This window comes from Fundulus heteroclitus, chromosome 16 (genome assembly GCF_011125445.2).
Source record: "Fundulus heteroclitus isolate FHET01 chromosome 16, MU-UCD_Fhet_4.1, whole genome shotgun sequence".
NCBI lineage: Eukaryota > Metazoa > Chordata > Actinopteri > Cyprinodontiformes > Fundulidae > Fundulus > Fundulus heteroclitus.
Window position 1 is genome coordinate 17,282,325 of NC_046376.1, and position 21,126 is coordinate 17,303,450.

At 41.0% G+C, this 21,126-nt stretch overlaps 3 protein-coding genes across 8 annotated transcripts; 1 reads left to right on the top strand and 2 right to left on the bottom strand.

The window, feature by feature from the left end:
- Positions 1 to 326: 326 nt before the first annotated feature.
- On the bottom strand, positions 327 to 9,724 carry btr02 (bloodthirsty-related gene family, member 2). Of its 3 annotated transcripts, XM_021320715.2 has the most exons (9): positions 9,626 to 9,690; positions 4,896 to 4,959; positions 4,517 to 4,601; positions 3,918 to 4,190; positions 1,710 to 1,787; positions 1,372 to 1,611; positions 1,144 to 1,270; positions 1,024 to 1,050; positions 327 to 893 (listed from the first exon to the last, which is right to left on the bottom strand). In XM_021320715.2, exons 3-9 carry the CDS (start codon positions 4,547 to 4,549, stop codon positions 349 to 351), a joined length of 1,323 nt encoding a protein of 440 aa, XP_021176390.2. In that variant the 5' UTR covers positions 4,550 to 4,601; positions 4,896 to 4,959; positions 9,626 to 9,690; the 3' UTR covers positions 327 to 348. The 3 variants fall into 3 exon arrangements, with proteins under 3 accessions (XP_021176390.2, XP_012726484.2, XP_036003821.1); XM_012871030.3 differs by lacking the exon at positions 4,896 to 4,959 and having other exon boundaries at positions 9,626 to 9,724; XM_036147928.1 differs by lacking the exons at positions 327 to 893; positions 1,024 to 1,050; positions 1,144 to 1,270; ... (3 more) ...; positions 4,517 to 4,601; positions 4,896 to 4,959 and adding exons at positions 6,517 to 7,779; positions 8,021 to 8,150 and having other exon boundaries at positions 9,626 to 9,711.
- Positions 9,156 to 16,111, top strand: rsad1 (radical S-adenosyl methionine domain containing 1). Of its 4 annotated transcripts, none has more exons than XM_036147929.1 (9): positions 9,156 to 9,456; positions 9,574 to 9,707; positions 12,199 to 12,376; positions 12,479 to 12,844; positions 14,536 to 14,599; positions 14,697 to 14,844; positions 15,117 to 15,171; positions 15,299 to 15,402; positions 15,551 to 16,111. In XM_036147929.1, the coding sequence occupies exons 1-9, from the start codon at positions 9,316 to 9,318 to the stop codon at positions 15,651 to 15,653; spliced, it is 1,293 nt and encodes a 430-aa protein (XP_036003822.1). In that variant the 5' UTR covers positions 9,156 to 9,315; the 3' UTR covers positions 15,654 to 16,111. The 4 variants fall into 4 exon arrangements, with proteins under 4 accessions (XP_036003822.1, XP_012726482.2, XP_036003823.1 ...); XM_012871028.3 differs by having other exon boundaries at positions 9,157 to 9,456; positions 12,199 to 12,403; XM_021320714.2 differs by having other exon boundaries at positions 9,324 to 9,446; positions 12,199 to 12,403.
- A 2,905-nt stretch (positions 16,112 to 19,016) lies between these two features.
- On the bottom strand, positions 19,017 to 20,662 carry rasd2 (RASD family member 2). Its single transcript, XM_012870972.3, has 2 exons — positions 19,738 to 20,662; positions 19,017 to 19,650 (listed from the first exon to the last, which is right to left on the bottom strand). The coding sequence occupies exons 1-2, from the start codon at positions 20,276 to 20,278 to the stop codon at positions 19,133 to 19,135; spliced, it is 1,059 nt and encodes a 352-aa protein (XP_012726426.2). The 5' UTR covers positions 20,279 to 20,662; the 3' UTR covers positions 19,017 to 19,132.
- Positions 20,663 to 21,126: the final 464 nt, after the last annotated feature.

Genomic DNA, 21,126 nt, shown 5'->3' on the forward strand with positions numbered 1-21,126 from the left:
GCGTGTGCGCACCAATGTGTCATTGTGTGTCTCCCAGTGCCTGGTGTATGAGCACAATGCCCCGCTGTTTTGTTGTGCCCCCTCTGTCCCGACTCTGCAAACCCTACACATCTCTCCCCTCTCATCTCCTCGTATTCGAGGGCCTCCTCTTTACGCACGTATTTTACCTTTTGTGATATTCCTTATATGTGTTTCATTGTAGTTCCCAAGTGGAAGCAATCAGTGGGTAATTTGCACAGAATAATGTGTGATTTATTGAAGATGGTCCAACATACATTTCAATTAATAAATAATTTGACAAAATCAGATAAATACTCAAAAAGCATCAATGACATCGAACGAAGACGCTCAAATGCTGCAGAAACTTGAGGTTATGATCAGCGGGGCTGTATTTTTGCCACCGTGCGGGCGTCCGGGACTGAAGATCGGGTAAAGCCTGTCTGTGAACCTATCCGCGAAGGTGTAAATGTGCACTCCTGATTCGGCACAGTAGAAGGACACGCGGCCTTCGCTGTAATCCAAAAACACTCCCACCGTCCTCGGCCGCTGCTCCAGAGCCACAAAGGTGACGGGAGAGGTGTTGGCGACGTACTGGCCTCCGGCCTTCAGGCTCAAAGTCCAGAAACCATTGGCCGGGCAGACGGTGAACTTGCCCTTCCTGTTTATGGACTGCCTGGCGACGCCCAGGTTCCACTCAATCTTGGTGCCAACCTCCACCTCCCAGTAGCACCTCCCACTGCTGAAGCTTTCCTTGCCCAGAACGTTGGCCACACGGTCAAAGCGCGTGGGATAATCTGGGACCTCCTGGAGCTTGTTGGTGTGCCTCACTTCCTTCCGGTCGTCGGAGACGGAAAGGAAGGGGTGGGCTGTCTTTCCACTCAGGTTCACCTCCACTGAGAAGGGAGACAGTAGAAAATCCAAAATGCATTGAAACACCATGGTCTGCTCTCCTTGTATGCTGAGAATGCAGAGGTAAAACATTTTATGTAATCCATATTCATTGCCTCCCCAACACAGCCTTACCTGTATACTTCTCTAGTCTCTTCAGTTCTGAAGACAGAGAAAGAGAAGCGTTACTGCCACCGGAGTTACTGCACAGCAATGACATAATATGCCAACCCAAAGTTTAAAAAGATTACACACCGGATTTGGAGAGCCTGTTGACCTCCAGCTTAATTTTTTCCAACATGTCAGACATCGCTCTTCTGGTGAATCCAACACAAGGGTCTGTTTCAATGCTAACCCTGGACCAGTCCTTCATCTCAGAGGGCTAGAGCAAGAAAAAAAAAACATGGCTCAGGAGGGGATCATAAAAAAACAAAAAAAAAACAATCCATCATTGTGTTTTCTGCTTGGCATGGCGACCCTTACCAAAACCACCTGCTTCATGTCCTCGCCTTGATAAGAAACCTGAGGGTCAGATTGACTCATGTGGTTCCTCAGCTGCTCAATCTCTGCCTTGATGTCTTTTATACGCGCCTGCACTCTTTGCTCTTCCTCCTTTTGTTTATCCTCAATTGCCGAGACAACAGCTTTGTGAGCCTTCTCCATGCTACATACAAGGGCCGCGAAGACCTTTTGACTCTCGCGGACCTCACGCAGGTAAGAACTCTGATTGTAAAAAGAAAAACAAACAAAAAAAAAACATGGAGGACTTAAATTTATGGAAGTATTGAACTCATGGTTTTCTTATAAAGATTTCGACTCACCCTTTGGACCTCCAGAGAAGACTTTAGCCTCTCTATCTTCTGCACCCTGTCTTGGATCATTTGCTGAACGTCTATAACCTGCATACATACAACACTAAACTCAGCAAGTTGTGCAGTAAAAAAAAAAAAAGTGTTGCACTCCTTAAAAGATTTCTTCACTCTTGCTTTTTGGTCACGCTTAAATGCTCGTCAAACTAATTTTTACAACAGACAAAGTCAACCAGAGTTAAGAAAGAATGCAGTTTTCAAATAATGGCATCATTTATTAAGAAGCCCAACCTTGCATTGTGTCAAAAAGCAATTTCTCATCTTGCTAAATCATAAATTAGCTGTGATTAACCACATTTTATAGGTTTAATCTCACTGGTCAAATCAAGGCCTGGTCACTACTATAGGGCTGTAAAAACAAGAAATCACTGAAATAGAAGCAGTCTGACAGCATGCATTAAGCTAAAAGATCCCATTAAGAAATGCACCATGCTCTGATCTAAAGCAATTCAAGAATAGGAGAAACAAAGTCACTGGAAAAAGCATAAAAAGCCATTTCTAAGGCTTTGGGACTCAGGCAAACCACAGTGAAAAAACATGGAGACGTACGGACCAAAAGTACTTCAAGGGCTCATAAATGACTCATCCAAGTGGTTATGCAAGCTTCACTCACTTCAGCAAAGGTCAATGTTCACACATTAACAGTAAAAAAAAAAAAAAAAAAAAAAAAAAAAAAAGAGACTGGTCAAACATGGCATCTAAGAGATCTACAGCAAAAACCAATGATGGCCAAAAAGGAGAGAAAGGTGCATCACTTGCTTAAAAAAAAGATCTTGATAATCCCCAAGACAGTACATGAGAAAAAAAAAAAGTTGAAAATGTTTTAAAGGTGTTGGTCCTGTAACACCAGGAAGAAAGCAAGCACAGCATTACAGAAAAAGAACACCATGCCAACAGTCAAACCTGGTGGTGGTAGTATGATGATCTGGGACGGCTTTCCTGTTTCAGGACCTGGATGACTTACCATAATTGTTGGAACCATAACCATAACAGAGAATGTCCAACCATTAATTTGTAACCTTATGCTTAGGGTTATGATTGGCTGTTCAGCCAATCTCTGTTGCAAGGACAATGGTCCTTGCAACAGAGCTGTACGATTTTGCCAAAAATCAAAATTGCGATATATTCCAACCATAATTGCGATTTCATTTGGACTTTTCTCTGCATTAACCACGAGCAACAAAAATGGCCTGTAGATAAAGATGTTTGTAAGCAAGGGCTATTGAAAACAAGAAACGTAACTGTTTTTATTAATCAGAATATTATTGTTCAAGAGAATAGCTTGTTGAGTTGGACATCAATCCTAGTTGAACATAAAGTGCAACCAACAAACAAGTCTATGTATTAAACAGTTTGACTGGTATTTAATGCTGTGGTGAGATTCCTGAAAGTTTCTGGTAAGAAAAGTATAATTATTTAAACTCTAAAACAAATAATACAATTGGATTATCTCACTGCTGCGATTTGCTTCCCTTCCATGTGGAGCCAAAACCACTTTAAACATATTAGCAATACCTAAAGGACACATCTTATCCATTTAATTGTTACATAGCCAAAAATTGTAAACCTCTGCAATTTAGAAATCGTGTTTTTGTTTTTATTATATATTGCAAATGAGATTAATTGTCCAGCCTTACCTTACAACACCAGACAATCTTCCTCTGAATGATTCCAAACATTTTTAAAGGAAATAAATAGAGGAATGTTTTCCACTGTCATAGTTAAAGTCCATACCTAATTCCAATTGAGACGCTGTACCATGACCTTAAACAGGTCATTTGTGCTCAAAAACCATCCTATGGGGCTGAATTAAAACAATTCTGCGAAGACGTTTGTGCAAAAAATTCCTTAACAGCGAAGAATATAAGTAATTGTCAGTTATCAGGCGTGCTCATTAGCAGTTGTTGCTGCCAAGCGTGAAACAGCCAGTGTTAAGTCTAAGAAGGACATACTTTTTTTACATAGGCACAAGTTGACTTTGGGAGTTCTTTTCCTCTTAATGGATAAAATCATAATTAAAAATGTTGAAGTTTGACACATAAAGCCGAAACACGAGAAACCAGTAAAGGGACAAGCATTTTTGTTCGCACCTTTGTACACTCTGTACTTTTTGGACTAATCGACGTGTGACAAAAAGCAAAAAAAAAAAAAAAAACGTACCGTCTCTTCTTGCGGCTTTTTCTGAGGCCGCGCTTTTCTATAATTTTCAGAAACATCTGCCAGAATACGGTTGACGCTGAGGTCAGGCTTGTTGGCGAACAGTCTTCTACAGTCGGGGCAGTACTTGGACTGGTGTCGAGTCCAGAACTGGCCGAGACAGGACAGGCAGAAGCTGTGTCCGCAGGGTATGGTCACCGGGCTGGTGAAGATGTCTCGGCAGAGGAGGCACAAAAAGTGCTTCTCGGCGAGGAGGCTGAGGGAAGAGCCCGTCGTCTACAAAGAAAAATCACATTTTTGACAAGCAATAAGAAGCAATATCTTAAAATGTATCATTTATTTTCACCACTGTACGCTGGTTTTATATGAACCTCCATAACGCTTCCTTTTCAGCCTATTTTAGTACCCTGAAGTATTTTAATTTTTTTTATTTTTTTTACTTTTGTTAGAGCTCTAAAAGAATAAGTAACATTTAGTCAGATATGGGAACATGCTTAGCAGCATTTCAACATGAGCAAGCAAGCTGTTCCTAAGCTTTCAGGTGTTGTGAGCGTAAACAAAGAAAATAATTAGTGGTTATACGTATAGAGCATAGGACATACCCCTTTGACTGAGTTCTCCTCCTGGCTGCTCATTGTCTCTGCCAAAGGTATCCGCGTTCCTTATTATCTCGGGCAGATAGATTAACTGAGAACGGAAGCAGAAAAAAGTATGTTGTCAAACCGGTACCAGTAGTTGCCAAGCAGTGGTATTTATCTTTTCACAAAACTGAAACTCCTAGACTCTTAACATTGTTTTTTATTTATTTTTTTGAATACTTTTGTTCCCTAGTTCTACTCCAGTGTGCTGACACACAAAGTCATCTGTAGTTATGTAAGAGTTTCATAAAAGAGCTCGGAGGGCTGGCAGAGGATCATAAAGTACCCATTTTAGTTAAAAGAAATTTTTCTTTAAAAATGCATGCTGAAAATGTAGTCTTACCTTCCTCACTCGATCGTTTCCACAAAGCACGCTTTTTTCCCACACAGAAAACCTGGTTTTTATTCTGTTAATGATAAGAGAAGACAGCACCTGTTTGTTCTAGAAGGAGTGCTCGGCTATGAGTGTTATCTGGGAGAATGGGCAGTGCTTTGTAGAGAATGGCAAACATGAGCAAGCTGTAACTCCACCTTTTATGATTCCGATCCTTAACTAGTCGCACGACAAGGGAGTGAAGGTGACGCAACGTATGCCGTGTTCCCAAATCAGCTTCACACAAGGTATTTATTTTCTTTATGGATGAATTAATCATTTTAATTGACTGTGATGTTTTAAATTTGAAAACCACCACTTGGTCTTTGAAGCAGTATATTTAAATATAAAAGAGAAATTGATGTGTGAAAACCTTTAAAATAAATTCACCTTTTATTAAAGTCAGATGGTCCCGCTTTGAAAGACAAATGAAAAATAAATAAATCCAATGCTTAATTTGGATACATGTTCCTGTTCTAATCACAGAAACAATTGCTTTCAATAAAATCACCAGCATCAGAACACCAATCTATAATATAAAACATTTTATATATTTAGAGCATACCTCAGGATCCCTTCTTTTAAGATCTCTCTAAATAGTCCGGCTCTCTCTTCAGACCTGGACATGTCCCTCTGTCTAAATAAGAACATCACTATGTTTGGATTATTGTTTGTTGGATTATTAATTTGCTGGAAAAAATCAACAGAATAATTTCAAATCCATTCATAAATCCATGCACGCAATGTTCCAGGGCACTTTGGAGGAAAAACATGGCTCACAGCATCACAGGTCCTCCACCATTCTTCACGGTGAGCATGAAGGGCTTTTCCACAAATTCATTATTTGCTTCACTTTAAAACAACCTGGAGGGTCTGTTGCAGAAAAGATCAATTATATGGGCTCGACACACAGGGAGCAACGTCACTCCCTCTCTATTTGTTTCCTATGGAACTTGTGAGATGAGGCAGCAATCGCTCGCCCTTCTCCGGGAAATTCATGCATGTATGCATGAAATTCTGTTGAGTAGACATAAAAGCAAGATTACAGGCAAATCCAGTAAAATCTTCTGACTCTTCGTCCTCGTCGGTCACGGACTGCTATGAAAATACCAAAATCCCTCCGATTTCATAACCAATCAAATTTCTTGGAGACAAGCACAGTTGTGTCCCATGTGTTGGGTTTCACTGTCGTTTGTCGCTCCCCATGTGTCAAGCCCATTAGACTTATTTGACTAAATCATACTAAAGTTACCACCCCCCCGCCCCCCCTCCAAAAAAACAACAACAACAAATACTGTTTGGCATTTAAATATGGGTAATTAATTCTCTGTGAATTGTGTTACGATAAACTAGGCTCATCTAGTTTCAGTTTGCTAGACTAAATTGGTTCCTGTGTTATGTCAGGTCAGGCGTAGCTAGAGGAAAAGGAGATAAAAAGTGCAGTCTTTGTATCTGAAAATGCAGTTGTTGTTTTTTTTTGCTGAATGATAAATTAAGTATTGCCACAGGACTGATTCATCTCTTGGGTTCAAAAAGCCCTCTGAAGTACGATGATGCGTGGCTCTGAGTCTGTCAAAGCTCTGAAAACTCTCAAGTATTAGACAAAAAACTAAGTAAAAAGCAGTGAGTGGTGTGAGACAAACCTTTCAAAGACTTTCAGGACAGCTAAAAAATGAATGCTTGAAACCCTTTTAATATATTGGAACAATGTCCTAATAAAAACAAAATATAAATAATAAGAGATGACTCAAGTTGTTTCCACCGGGGACACAAATAAGCAAACGTTAACAATGTTCCTTTTTATACTGAAAAACTCAGGAATGATCCTTTCACGTACGAGGAACTGCAAAGAAGCGGTTAATAAAGATGGAATTGAAGTTGAGTCTGGCGGGCGGGGCAACTCTGTACTCCATATGCTTGATTGCCACCTGAGCAGTTCCACCCGCAGACCCACCGACGGCCCCGCCTATAACACCGTAAAGAGCCATACCTCCCACCCCCTCGATAGATCCAAAAAGCGCACCGATCACCGCCCCCACAACTAAGCCGGTCCCAAGTCCCCTGGCCAGGGATGTTCGGAGCCATCCGTTATCAAGCTCTGCCTTAGCCTGGATCTCTGCACGAACATTGGCAATGTAGGTGTCCTTATGGAAACACAGCTCCTCCGACATGTACTGCTGCTCCATCTCATGCCACGTCCGCTCTATCTCGTCCGCCTTCTGCTTCCTGAGCCTCTTCTCCTCCTTCCTCACGCTGTACTCTGCCTTCTGGAAAGTTCTGCTGGAGAAGTGTCCCCCTCCCAACGAGGCCACCATCAACTCGATCTTTCGCAGCAGCTCCTTGTCCTGGCTCCGGTCTCTCCAGTTCTTCTTGAAAACGTGAAAGCGTCCGCCGTACTTCTCGATTAGCTCCCTCAGGTACCACTCCGTCTTCTTCACCCTGTTCTCCAGAGACGCTCCATCCAGGTTTCCCTCGTAGGCAAAGAGGACCATGCAGTGTTTCAGACAGTTCGTCCCGAAGCGTTTCTTTAGCAGCCAGGGAGTTTTCATGTCATTTGGGGAAATTTTCTCGATGTCAAAGGCAATAAGAAAGGCGTGCGGACCGGGTATGCATAAGCACTTTGACCTCCTGAGCTCCATCTTCCTTTTTGCGTGAGTTATATCCTTGTCGTACATGTTTGGCCCGTTGACCAATGCCACTGGTCGACCGGACAGCTCTCCCTTGTTCTTCACGCTTGCGGAAATGCTGGTAACATCCTTTGAAAAGGCCTCCTTTCCCAGCACAGCGTTGGTTAGCTGGAACTGAGAGGGTCCGCTGCTCCCGACCACCATGAGCCTCAGTTCTTTTGCAGATCCTGTCAGGAAATCAGTCTGAGATTTAGCTTAAGCTAATGCTTTTAAATTGATTTTTTTTGTTGTTTAAACTTTCTATTGTTTGCATTTAAATAGAACCAAAAGTCAGAAAAAAAAAGATAATTATGGACCAAATAGAAACATGTCTCTTCGGAATAAGCTTCATTCATTCATTTTGCAAAAGTATAAACCAGTTCCACTAATTTAACCTGCATTCCTACAGTATCAAATGTGAAATATTACCTTTCTTCCTTTTCTCCATTTGACTCGGGTTCATTCTCTTAAGGCGGTTTAAATGAACATGTTCAACATGTATCTTCTGCGCGGTGAAAATGTATCTGTGTCCTGTTCCCTTGTCTGTTTCGGTCTGCCTCTGTTGGGTATCAGATTTGATATTGGTTGGAAAATACCCCAAGGGTCAGAAACCAACAGTGAGCTCATCCACATTTATTGACGTGGCTCATAAAAAATCTTTGTTTAATTAGCCAATACATGTCTCTGTTTTGTATCATGTGATGGAAATCACATGGTAGAGAGTTTTATAATTATTTCCATTGTTGGCAATGTGGTATGTTTTTATTTATTTATTTAGTTAGTTATTTTTTTATTTACAGAAATAATAAAAGTTACCTTTCTGCCTAATGATAGATGTGTAAAATGAAAGACGACCCCCCATCCTTTTTTTGGTATTGTAATAAGATAGTTACATTACATGTTAAAATATTTTGTATACATATATAAAGAAAGAAAAGGTGTTTGATCATCACTGCAACACAACATTTCAATACTTAACAATAAGACCTCATAAAGGAACATATTTTTAGCTTTTTATTATTCAGATATATAGCCTTAGCTATTCTAACTTTAGTCAGATATATGCATTCACATTTACATTTGGGAAAATATGTCTTCTTAAATATAATATTCTGACAAACATTTAGAGCATTCCTTGACATACCAGACATGTTTAAAATGGGTAATCAAACTATTTTTTTTATTAATGGATGGATGTAAGAATTACCTTTATAAACATGGTTGGAGAAACAAAACTTATATTGCAAACATATTTTGAAGAATATAGTTGTTTGTAATGCAACGGTAACTTGGTCACATCTAACATCAAATAACTGTTTAATACTAAAACTACAGAAACTTTTTTTTTATCAAAATAAATTAATAAAAATTACTGTTACACGGTTACATAATCACACAGGCGGGATAACACCAGGCCCACAGCAGGGAAAGGGGTTGATACAGTTCAATGAATCCACAGCTACATCACAGCATTGTTATTTGAATACATAAAATAAACCGTGTTCTGGTAAAACAGCGCCCCCGTGTGGTCAGATAGATTAAAACAAACATTCCCAAAGGAAATCATCTGACGCATTTCCTGTTTTGAACAGACGTCACAGCATCTAGAGTTGTTCGCTCCGACTACAACTTGCTTCATGTGGATTATGCGGGACACGGTTGTCATAACAACCACCGGCGACGTGACGGCACGTTGTTGCTGCGTGGCGTGACCAGACCGCGGGATGATAAATCACATCTCCCGCGCGGCCAGGCCTGGCTTCTCACCGGGTCTGCGTCGCTTGTCCGACCTGAGAGCGAGCGAACATGTGCCGGAGAGCCCAGCTTCTCCTCGTCTCACTGAACAGGCGTCTCTGTACGTGCACGTAAGATGCCCCCTTATTTCCATTTAAACCATTTAGCTGTTTTAAAGTGTTTTCCCTTTCGCGCATGTGTTATGTATGCCGTCTGCACCCCCCCCCCCCACACACCTCTCCTTCCAGTGGCCTTACTGTCTCAGACGATGCACCTACTGCAATTTTAACAAGTACATACCCAAAGAGAACAACGATGACGTCATGACGAAGTGTCTCCAGACGGAAGCCGAGACGTTGCTGCAGCTCAGTCAAGTGTCCTGGTATGTTCCTTAGTTCACCTCATTCTGAGCCGCTCTCATGTTTAAAGCTGCAGCTTCCAAATAACGCACTGCAAGGCCTGTTTAAATTATTCATGTTTAGACGCGTTGCCAGTGCCACCAGGAAGCCATTTGCATTTTGCTGGGATTTTATATTATATTGGTTCGACAGAAAGTAGGGTAGAGCTGAGCATATTTGTGAAGTGGAAAGATAATTCCCCCAGTACTTAGGGCTCTCTGTCTGTAATGTAGCAGAGTTGTAAATCTAGAGACTGAATTGCTTTTGTAATTTTTTATATATATATATATATATATATATATATATATATATATATATATATATATATATATAATTTGTTTGTTGCTAAACAGCTCAACATCAGTGTGTTTGTACTTGAGAGATAATCCCTGTATCTCTTTTCAAGTTTGCCCCTCCATTCTAGCTCCCGATCAGGCAGCTTTTTTATGCTTTTACAGCCACTAGGTGTTTTTTTTTTTTTCCCATGGATTACCCTGTATTTATCCATCCATCCTTCAATCAGTTGTGTCCCCGTAAAAGAAAAGCATCCCCACACCATACGATGGGTGTCAGGCACATGCATGTGGGCAACAATTGGTGATCTGTACCTCACCCTTCATGTTTGCCATGTCCACTACATGGCTTGTAGCAAACTACAGATATTTTATGAGCTTCTTTCCACACTCTCATTGGCACGTTTCCCTAAAAGCCAGATTTATGGCCGTAGAGATCCCCACCTGAGCTGTGGATCTCTACAGCTCTTCCAGCGTTACCAATGATTTTTTTTTTTGTGTGTGTGCGTGCCTTCTTCTCTTAATAATGCTTATATCTAACAACCTTTTGTTTTAAATATACCACACCGTACCATTTCTTTTATTTATAAAGCGCTTAAAAACAGCCTACAGCTGAAACAAAGCGCTGTACAAAGCCACAAACTAAACCATATCCGTTACAAAACTAAAATAAAAAGATAATGGGTAAAAAACACTTAAAAGAAACAATAAAACCAATTTAAAACTAAAACTAATTCTCGCTAGTGGTAAAAGCCAAAGAATAATAGTGTTTTATGTTGAATTTTAAAGGTGGGCAGTGAAGGAGCCTCTCTTATGTGCATTGGCGGGTGATTCCATAATTGAGGCCCCGCCCCCTCTGAGCTTCCTCTTAGATCTCGGTACCTGTTAATTCGACCTGAGGGGCCGAGAGGGCGAATAGGGATGAAGAAGCTCAGAGAGGCACGGCGGGGAAGGGTCATTCAGACACTTAAAAACAAAAATAAGAACTTTAAAATGAACTCTAAAATGCACTGGGAGCCAGTGGAGTGTGGCCAGAATAGGAGTAATCTGTTTTGGAGTATCTAGCAAAGACCAATTCACTCCAACATAGAGTCCATTACGGTAATCCAGGCAGGATGATATTAAAGCATGGATCAGCGTTTCAAGGAGCTGTCTTGACAGAAAGAATTTAAATTTTGCCAGCTGCCTTGGTGATAAAAACATGATCTAACAACTTCTCTGATCTGACCATCTAATTTAAAATCACTTAAAACCCAAATCAGTGACACTTTGTTTAAAATATGCTGTCAGGGGGTCCCAAATTAACAGTACTAGGGTCACAGGAGCGACTTTGTCCAAACGCTATTACCTCGGTTTTCGTATTGTTAAAATTTAAAAAGGCTAGCCGAGCTGTAATGTCTTCCAAACAGGCCAGCAGGGCCTTCACCGAGAAGCTGTCACCCTGCTTCAGGGGCAGATAGAGCTGACAATCACCAGCATAGAAATGGAAAGGAATTCTGTATCTCCTGAGGATGGAGCCTAAAGCCCTGATTAACCCCACGTGATAAAGGAGCGCAAGATGAGCGTACGGCCATGTGTTAGTAGCTTTGAAGCCATTCATTTTTAGTTGATGAATTGAAAATTGCTCTCTAGATGTTTAGAGCCTGGGATATAGTTTTAATACCCGATTGGTAAATGGACTGAACTTATATATAGCGCTTTGTTCAGTCATACTGACCACTCAAAGCGCTGTACACTAGAGCCACATTCAACTAACGCGCACACATTTATACACTGATACGCAGCTCGGTACAACGGAAACAACTTAAAACTTCTTTGAAACCACATTCCTGTTTATTGTATTCTTTTGTTGCCGTTTATACAAATATCTTCTGATGCCTTCACAGATCAGCTGTAATTACACTGAGATTGAATTACACCCGGATTTACAACTCTGTTTCAGATTAGCTTGTTTAGAGACATGACAGTAAGGGGGGCTTTGAGTCCACAAATATATAAATATGTATACCACATTTTTTTTTTTTTTTTTTTTTAAGTTAACAAGGTATCTATCATTTTTCTTCCACTACACAATTATGCACCACTTTTTGTTGATCTGGCATAAAAGGGATGTTTTAAGGGATGTGAATACTTTTGAAGAGCCCTGTAAACTCCTTTACAAGCCTTTGGTTTTGACTTGCAGCGTCACGTCTGTATTTTTCGGTGGTGGGACTCCGAGCCTGGCTCCCCCTTCGACCATCGCTAAGATCCTTGAAACGGTTTCCAAGCAGGCGAATCTCTCAGACGAGGCTGAAGTCACACTCGAGGTCAACCCTACGCCTGTGGCGATGTCAAAGTTAAAAGACTACCGGCACGCCGGGGTGAGCCGTTTCTCCATCGGCGTTCAGGTACATGTAATTGTAAAGTTATTTAAGAGACTGGAAATCATGTGCAGACGCTGGTTATTAATCCCGTTCCCTCAGTCTCTGCAGGACGAGGACTTGAGAAGTCTGGGAAGAGACCACAGCGCCCTGGAGGCTTTGCAGACTCTCGGGGAGGCCAGGAGGCTGTGTCCAGGCGGCGTGTCGGTGGATATAATGTTCGGACGGCCTGGACAGACAACCGAATCATGGAGGAGGGAGTTGTCTGAGATGCTGAGGGTCTGCGATGACCACGTGTCGCTGTACCAGCTGACCCTCGAGAGAGGCACTGGACTGTTTAAACAGGTTCATTGCGGACAAGTAACCATGCCCTCGGAGGAAATGACGGCAGAGATGTACCAGTGTGCCAGAGAGACCCTGCAGCAGCATGGCTTTCAGCAGTATGAGGTCTCTAACTTTGCAAAAAATGTAAGTATGCTACAAAACGCCCCTTGATATCTGAAATCCAGAATTAAAAGGTCACAGAACACAACTGAATAAATCTGAAACCGTTTAAAGCTTAGATTTATTTAAATGTAGTCCAAAATCATAATAAAACCCTGCCAATTTATCACTTTTTTAATATTCATTTTAATGTAGTCTTAATATAGCAGGTGTAAATTCAGCTTCTTTTCCTCATCATATTAGTCCACAGTTCAAAGGTTTGTGTCCACAACTTCTATAAAGGAATAATACATACATTTTAGCGTCATATTTTGTCCAAGTAACATATTTTCTTTACATCCTTATTTCATTTAGTCGAGGTGCTTAAGAGGCAAAGCTCTCTTTTGCACCTTGTAATCACATGTATGAGTTAAGGAAATTAATCATTCTGCCTTTTTAAAATGATTGCACTTTAGTTACTGATTTCATGGTCCCAGTGAAGTGTTAAAAGATGTTATGACAGATGTCCATAATTGATTAAAACCACCCATGTATGTGCTTCAGGAAAGACTCTATTAAGAAGTACTTTTCTTTCAATTTAACAATTTTACATGTAGTCATTGTCTATTACTCAGGATGAAATTAGTTCTCTGCTCCAAATGTTAATATTGAACAATAAAAAAATAATGTTTTTTCGTTATCTAGGCAAAGATCAAAAAGTTGCACCCGAATAAATCAGAATATCATTCCATTTATTTCAGTGATTCAATCCAAAAAGTAATATCGGTTTATTACACGCAAAGTGATATATTTCAAGCGTGTATTGCTTTTAATCCAATCATTATTGCTTGTAGTTAATGAAAGGCCAAATTAAGGTTATCAGAAAATTTAAATGCTACACTTTAAATGTTCTAAAGTTAGCACATTTGTTGTAGTAACGTTAGAGGTAGAAACAAAGAAAGAAACAACAAATCAATATAAAATATTTCCAGTGCAGGATAGTGCATGACAAAATCCCACTGGCTTTTACCGTGTTTAGCTGCAATGATAAATAAACTTGAACATCATCTGCATAGAATTTAGTTACTGTTAGCAAATAGCTAAATTAAATTGGATACAAACTAAACCAAACCAAAACTATTGTAGGAGCCTAAACTAAATGTTATAAATACTATGGTTGTGAAACTGGAACTGCTGATTTTACTTTCTTTGCAAACATTTATTGATTTAAGATATGTGTGGATTAAATAAGAATGCTTAAATCGCAAAGATGCAAAGCTGATTTATACGGAATATAATTAGGTTTGTATTCTTGTGTATGTAAACTTTTTTAAATTAAGTGATCAGTTAAATGTGTTTAGTTATTAGCAGATGATGCGGGCTCTTCCCGGAGTCAGAGATTCAGACAGAAGAGATGGGGAGTGGAGCCGAACAGCATTGTGACCTCAGTCTCTCTGCTTTCTTATGTCTTTTTTATGTCCTCTGTGTTTCATTAGTAATCATGGATGAGTCATGTCCACTTATTTTCCTCGTTTTATTAAGTAAACAGTGTAACGCAAGCAATCTCTGAGAATCTTTTCATTCATTGGATGAGGATTATGCGGTTGTGGGAGCATGAGGCAGAAGTTTCACTCGCTAAAGGTCCATAATTATGTACTACTTTTTAACCAGGTGGGAGTTTGTTCTGTATTGGTGCTCACAGCTGCTAGTATTACACTCGTCTCTGTGTTGCGCAGAATTCGGAGAGTCGTCACAACGTGAGCTACTGGAAGGGAGAACAGTACATCGGTGTCGGCCCAGGTAACTTGGATGAGAACAGAACCACTGCCGGATGTCTGTTGTGCCTCTGAAACCTTTTTGTTTGTTTGTTTGTTTGTTTGTTTGCGCTTTGGAACAGGAGCGCACGGACGGTTTGTTCCCCTGGGGGAGGGAGGCGTCGCCCGTGAAGCCCGGACTCAGACGCTGGAGCCTGACGTGTGGATCCGTGAAGTCCAGCAGAGGGGACATGGGACACGGAGGCGGATCCGGCTGGGCCACCTTGAACTGTGAGTTGTAGCACTTACACCCAGCAGCGTCGTGTCTTGTCTCGATCATTTCGGGTAATCACACAAGTCAACACGCTCATGCCGTGTCCTGAAATTCTCTGGCCATGTGAAATGCGACACTGAAGCCTCAGTCAGTCCATAGGGTGTGTGAGCGGCAGGGTTTCAAGGTCTCTGTGCATGCATGTGATTATTCTCAGGAACATTCTGTCCACGTGAGAAAAAGCTATATTGAGACTTGTCCTTGTTACTTCTGAATGATTTTTGTTTTGCAGATTGGAGGAGGTGTTGGTGATGGGAATGAGAATGACCAAGGGCATTAATCACAAGGTGAAGCGAGCACAATAGAGTTTTTACTTTCTGTGTGAATGCCTCTGTCTCTGCGGAGAATGTTGAGGAGTCAGTCATTTCTGTAAAATCTGAACATGTTTGTCGCAACTTTTTTGCCTTTTTAAAGCACTGGGAGGGGTTTAGCCCTGAATTAAGCCTTCATGAAATCTTTGGTGCGTCTCCTGTTGTCCAAGAGCTGCTGCATAGTGGACATCTGATTCTTGATGACAGGTGATTTGTTGTCTTTGCTTTTCTACTGTCATGTTTATTTGCACGCTTATGTAGTTGCGGTCTATATCAACCTTGTATTTTCCTTTTTTATGTTTCTTCTTTAAAAAAAATTATGCAAACACAGACTTTATTATTCTTTTTCGTTCAGGGGTTTGAGATGTTCCTGGGATGGCCTGGCCTTACTGGACAGCATACTTCCTGTTTTGCTGGTGGAAATGGATAAGCAGATTTTTCCAAAGGCTGCCAGCTAGCTCACAATGAAGAAGGGGAAATATTAGTACAAAAAAAATCAGGCTTGTTGAACTGTCAAAAGATGACATTATGTTTAAATGAAATAACTATTTATTTGTTTAAAAAGATTGTTCTTCAGATCTGATACAGCCTGTTTTTCAGAAGTACTGTAATGCTTTCCTTCAGTTGTATGTTTTTTCTTTCAGTAGGAAATCATCTTTTGTAACCCCATATCCGGCTTTGTTAGGAAATCAGATGTCAGTTCACAAACAATGTGTTCTTATGGATTTATACATTTTTCTTAACCTTGTAATAAAGTTATTTTATATACATGGAGAATTGGTTGATTTTTCAGAAGCTTTTTGCAACATTTGCTGCTTTATTATTGGATCTTGTGAAGAGGAGTTCTCTTAATATCACTGTTTTGTTGAACTGCTGTGGCTGATGTACTGTGGTATAAATTTCTGCTGAAAACGACTTTTTATTTATTTTATTGCTACATTTATGCAGTATTGTGCCTTGTAAAGTATAGATACCTCTTCAACTTTTCACCTTGTCACATAATATCCAAAAACTTCAATGTTTAGTCTTGTTTTTATTTTTTGGGGGTTAGAAATTTTCAAAGTGGTGCATTATTTTGAAGTGGAAGGAAATCAGAAATTGTTTTATTTTTAAATACTTTTTAACTTAACCTAAACTGGGGGGCTGGGTTAGAACTTTGTTAATCAGAAAAGCAGTCAAGAAAGCCTTGGCAAATCCAAAAAAGCTGCAGAAATCTGCAGAGACCAGTAAGTAGTAGTTGTTCACTCCTCGAATGTAACCTTGTGAAGAAGAAAATTGTCAGAAGTCCCATTTGTAGTTGGTCTCAAACCATGTAGCAATCATAGCAAACGTGGAAGAAGTTAGCTACTCTGGTCAGACAAGACTAAAGTAAACACTTCTGACCTACAAGCCATATTTTATGGGGGGCAAAACACTGTCATTTTGTTTAATTAGTTATCTTTTCTGGTTTTGGATGTAGTTGTGGTTCCTTCTTGTGTTCTGTACTTCATGTATTTAAATTCAGATGTACAGTATGTTGTGATCTTTGGTTGCTCTCTTCTGTTTCTCTGTGTGTCTTCTTTGTATCCCTCTGTTCTGTTTTCAGTAGTAATTTTTCCACATCTTCTCAGCTCACGTCCTCACTCGTCTGCAGGGCATTCTGCAGTGGTCCCCACAGCATTTATACGCTTTTCAGCTTTGGCTTCTTATCAGACTCTTCTGTCGACCACTCCCGCTAGTTCAGCTGTTGTCAAGCTTTCTCACCACTGTTTTCTCCTTGTTCTAACTCATCTTCTGGGCCATAGGTTCACCCTCCGGCAGGACAATAATGTAAAAAAAACAAAAAACAAAGCTGTGGTCAAACAAGGACCAAAACTATAAATTGAAAGCATTTACAGGCCACAAAAATTGCTGAATGTTTGTGGTTCTGTTTACCAGTAGATTAAGGTTGAATGCAGAAACAATGGATGTTTGTTTAATCTGTAAGAAAAATTGCCCCCAAAATAAAAATGTCAATCTGCATCAACTGTATGTGCTTGCAGACTAAATTTGCTCCAATCAAGAATTGTTAATGAGGACCGCACAAAATCTTTTAGAGATCCACAAATATTCCCCGGGCCACATTTCGGGTTTAGCTCGGGATATGCAGCTGTTAAAATGGCCCAGTCAAAGTCCAGACTTAAATTCAGTCGAAAATCTGTTTTAAGACTTGAAAATCTATTATCCAAGATGTTCTCCATCCAATACGATTGAGCTATTTTAAAAAAAGAAGCAAAAAATGCATCTAACACTGAAGATTTATATGTAGAAGTACTGAAATTGAGTTCAAAGTTACCCATAACTTACCAGAATTATTTATAAAGCTCTTTAAAACAACATGCTTAGAACTCTGTTGCTGTTCGGTGACAAGACATGAAAATAGTCAAGGGTTATGAACACTGATTTCTGTTTTAAACATGTTCTTCCAGAGATTTCATACATAATTTTCATAACAAAATTAGAAAAATCTCGTGTATTTTTTTTATATAATCGGTCTTCACACTCCCAGTCTGCCAGTCCTCGTTGACACCATCAAAGCCCTGTTGATCAGTCACGACAATCGTCATCCAGCTCCACAGTCATATTTCACACTCTTCCCCACCAGTCTTAGATGCAGGCAGATGTCCTTCAAAGGATCTCACCCTAGAAAAATATGTGTCATGGCTCTCAATACCCGCAGTAGACTTAGCACAACAGTTACCAATCTACCAAGGTTTTCTTAAAATACTTAACATGTGATCCTTCCCTTTAACTATAACTGCATGTTTTTGAACACGTTGGAACAGCCTGTAAGGAAACATTTTCCTTTGGGGGGACAATAAACTATGAATCTGAATCTAAGTGTTTAAGTGTTTAAAGGAGCAATAAGCAAAATTTCATTATATTAGAACTAAAACAGAGTTTTGTGACGGACTAAAGGCATTTTTTTTAGCTGGACTATGGTTAAATAACACCATCACTTTGTGTTGTACTCCAGTGACAAGTGATGCTGCTTTGCTGAGTCCTTATCCTCTGCAAATAGACTCGTAAGAGCAGATGGGTGAGAAGAGGAAATGCGTGCTGAGTGCTGGAATGGAGGTTGAGAAAGGCGTGGCTTGATGCGCATTTTGTTTTGGTGTACAGACAGTGCTCAAGCTCCGCCTAGTGGTGAGAAATCGCTCATTGCTCCTTTAAGGTATTTATAACCTAGTGCAACTTTTGAATTAAAAAAAAGAATACATTTTGATTTAACTCCAGAATTACTAATTATCCGTTTTTATGAAATGTCATTGATTTGTGTTTGGCTTTTTAAAAGTGGAATAGATTAATTTTGGGATGTGACGTGAATTAGAAATTGAAATCAGGCTCTATGACTGACCCGCAGTGGACGCCAGTTGTTTGCCCTCCAGCTTCTGAGCGGGATCTCTCCATGGTGCTGATCTCACTCTCTCTCCCCTCTTGCCATTCGCCCCCTCTCCTGTGTCTTATGGCTTTGTTTCCTAAAATATATCGTGATTCAAATGTGTGTAAACCACCAGAGAGATGATTAAGCAGCATTGCCTCTGATACATTGTAAGGCTCATTGCCAACCCCGAGCGTCGTGGGCGCTCCAAAGTGTGAACCTGATGGGAGACTCTTGAAGACGTTTTGAGTCATCCTCTCTCGCAGATGGTCTTCCTCCCACACTCAAGGTTTGACATAATCACTTGACAACCATCAATACTCTAGCTCACACTTTCATTGTAACCATTATGGGGGAGAGAGAGAGAAAAAAACAAATACGGCATTTTTAACAAAGTTTTATTAAAGGATGCAGTTACAGAGTACAAAATACGAAATTAATGCACCGGTCCGGCCAGGTGCTACAGAGTATAACTCCATACATGTATGACATTGCAGCATACTACTACAATTTTGTTTTGTCGAGAAGTTTCACAATTCATTGAATCTGACACTTCTCGGGTTTCTTGTGTTTGGTGCTTGATCCAAGCACCAGCCGCAGGTCGCTGGTGAAGCTCGGCCGGCGCGCAAGGGGATCCACGGCGGCGCAGGGTGCCCCGAGTCCCCGCGAGTGCCTCCTCCTCATGCCCCGCTTGCCGATGCACAGCGACTGGTAGGTCACGATGGGGATGAGCTCATGCCGCGACGGGCTGGTCTCGTCGGGCAGCCCGCCGAGAGCGGCGAGAGCCATGAAGACAGCCTCCATCCCGGCGCCTGTTTTAGCGGAGGTCTCGAAGAATGACGCGTCCGCGCCGAGGATGTCCACAATCTCTGAGTTGCTGAGGACCCTCTGTGCGTCCAGGTCCGCTTTATTGGCGCACACTACCGCTGGTAATCTTGCTGGGTGGTTGGACTTGTGCAGTTTTGCCTTTGCGGCTTTAATTTCGTTGAGCAAGTCACGGGCTTCATTCAAAGAGTCTCTATCGTCCAAACTGAAGACAATGACAAAAATATCACCTGCAGAGACAAACAGACTGATTAGAGTTCGGTTTAGAGAAATATACATTTTTTTATTGGTGAACTGACTTTATAGAGCATTCTTACCTGTCAGTATGGACAACCTGCGTTTGGCTGGGAAGTCCCGCTCAGATGCCGCATCCAGCAAGTCGACCTGGTATGTTTCCCCTCCTATGTGGAACATCTTGCGATAAAAGTCCTCGATAGTAGGCTCATAGTGCTCCTCAAATTCTTCCCCCAGGAACCGCTGGAGGATGTTGGTTTTACCCACTCTGGGCGCCCCGAGAACCACTACCCTGTGGCAGTTCTTGGGCTTGATCGCAACCAACCCTGTCCGGTCCACCGGCTTTTTGGGGAGTCGGTCAGTCGACAACTGCCGATGCCCGGAGCTCGAGGATCTGCGGGTGACCGCTCGCTTATCCTGCCGTCTCCAGCACCCTTTGACCGTTTTGATTATACCCATGCCCGTTTTCGTTATGTTTGAGACTTTGGGGCGCTGGGATCGCGGGACGAGAGCTGTGCTCTGCAGTGCAGGGTGCGCAATTCGTGACTGGTGATGCCTGGTGAAAGAGTTGAATACCTCGAGGATGCCATCAACGGGAAGGTAGAACTTCTCTGTTGTGTTCATCACTTTTGCGTTTGTCACCGAGAAGCTATGGGTCCGATCAGTCTTGTAGTTTCGTCTCTCCCTTCATGTGTGCACAGAAACGGAGCTGAGTGCCATCTCTTATACCCTCGCTGAGAGCCCGTGCAGTTTGTGCGTCATCGCTCTGGCTCAGAAAGTACGCCTTTTATAGAAGCATGAAGCACTCCCATAGTATCCAGTGGAGAGAAAAAAAAAAAACAATTTCTCCTCGAGAAAAATATTCAGATACGTCTAGAAATATAGGTAGACATTACCTGCTGGACATACAGTATATTCAACATGATTCCAGTCAGGTTAAAATGATCATTAGAACAATTTGTTCTGGGACAAACACTCAAAGTTGAAGAGGATAATCATCTTTCCAATCCTATAATTAAACACACTTTACCTTTTTATAGCATCATACATGCTGATTTTTCCTGTCTCAGAGTGAATGAATACATGCTAGACTAATGGATGCAGAGCAATCTAATAACCCCGAATCCCTGCAGACATGACACAGTGGGCTGTGGAGTGCGTAGAGTGATTACAATGTTCTCATCCAATTTCCTGCCATCGTGATCTGGTGACAAACATCCTTTGCATTTATATCAGTTGGTTTTTCAAATATTTATGACATTTAAGTGTCAGAAAACAAACCAGACTGACAAATGCACAATTTCAAATGAGTGCCAGCGCACTCTGATATAACACTGCTGTGGAAAATATATGTTTTTTATGTTCTACCTCTGCACAAGCCCCCTTGTATTATGTTATCACGACTAGCACTCAGGAACTCTCTGCTCTGTGATTCACAGAGCCTGAGGATAAATGAGTCCTCTGCAGCTCCC

Coding starts and splice junctions, on each gene's coding strand:
- btr02 (XM_012871030.3), bottom strand. CDS start 4,549: ATGAGCAGCCAGGAGGAGAACTCAGTCAAAGGG. Junction 1,788..3,917: donor AAAAGCCGCAAGAAGAGACG/GTACGTTTTTTT, acceptor GTATGTATGCAG/GTTATAGACGTTCAGCAAAT. Junction 1,612..1,709: donor CTTCTCTGGAGGTCCAAAGG/GTGAGTCGAAAT, acceptor TTTTACAATCAG/AGTTCTTACCTGCGTGAGGT.
- rsad1 (XM_012871028.3), top strand. CDS start 9,316: ATGATAAATCACATCTCCCGCGCGGCCAGGCCTGGCTTCTCACCGGGT. Junction 9,708..12,198: donor CAGCTCAGTCAAGTGTCCTG/GTATGTTCCTTA, acceptor TTTGACTTGCAG/CGTCACGTCTGTATTTTTCG. Junction 14,845..15,116: donor CGGCTGGGCCACCTTGAACT/GTGAGTTGTAGC, acceptor TTTGTTTTGCAG/ATTGGAGGAGGTGTTGGTGA.
- rasd2 (XM_012870972.3), bottom strand. CDS start 20,278: ATGAACACAACAGAGAAGTTCTACCTTCCCGTTGATGGCATCCTCGAG. Junction 19,651..19,737: donor CAGGTTGTCCATACTGACAG/GTAAGAATGCTC, acceptor TTGTCTCTGCAG/GTGATATTTTTGTCATTGTC.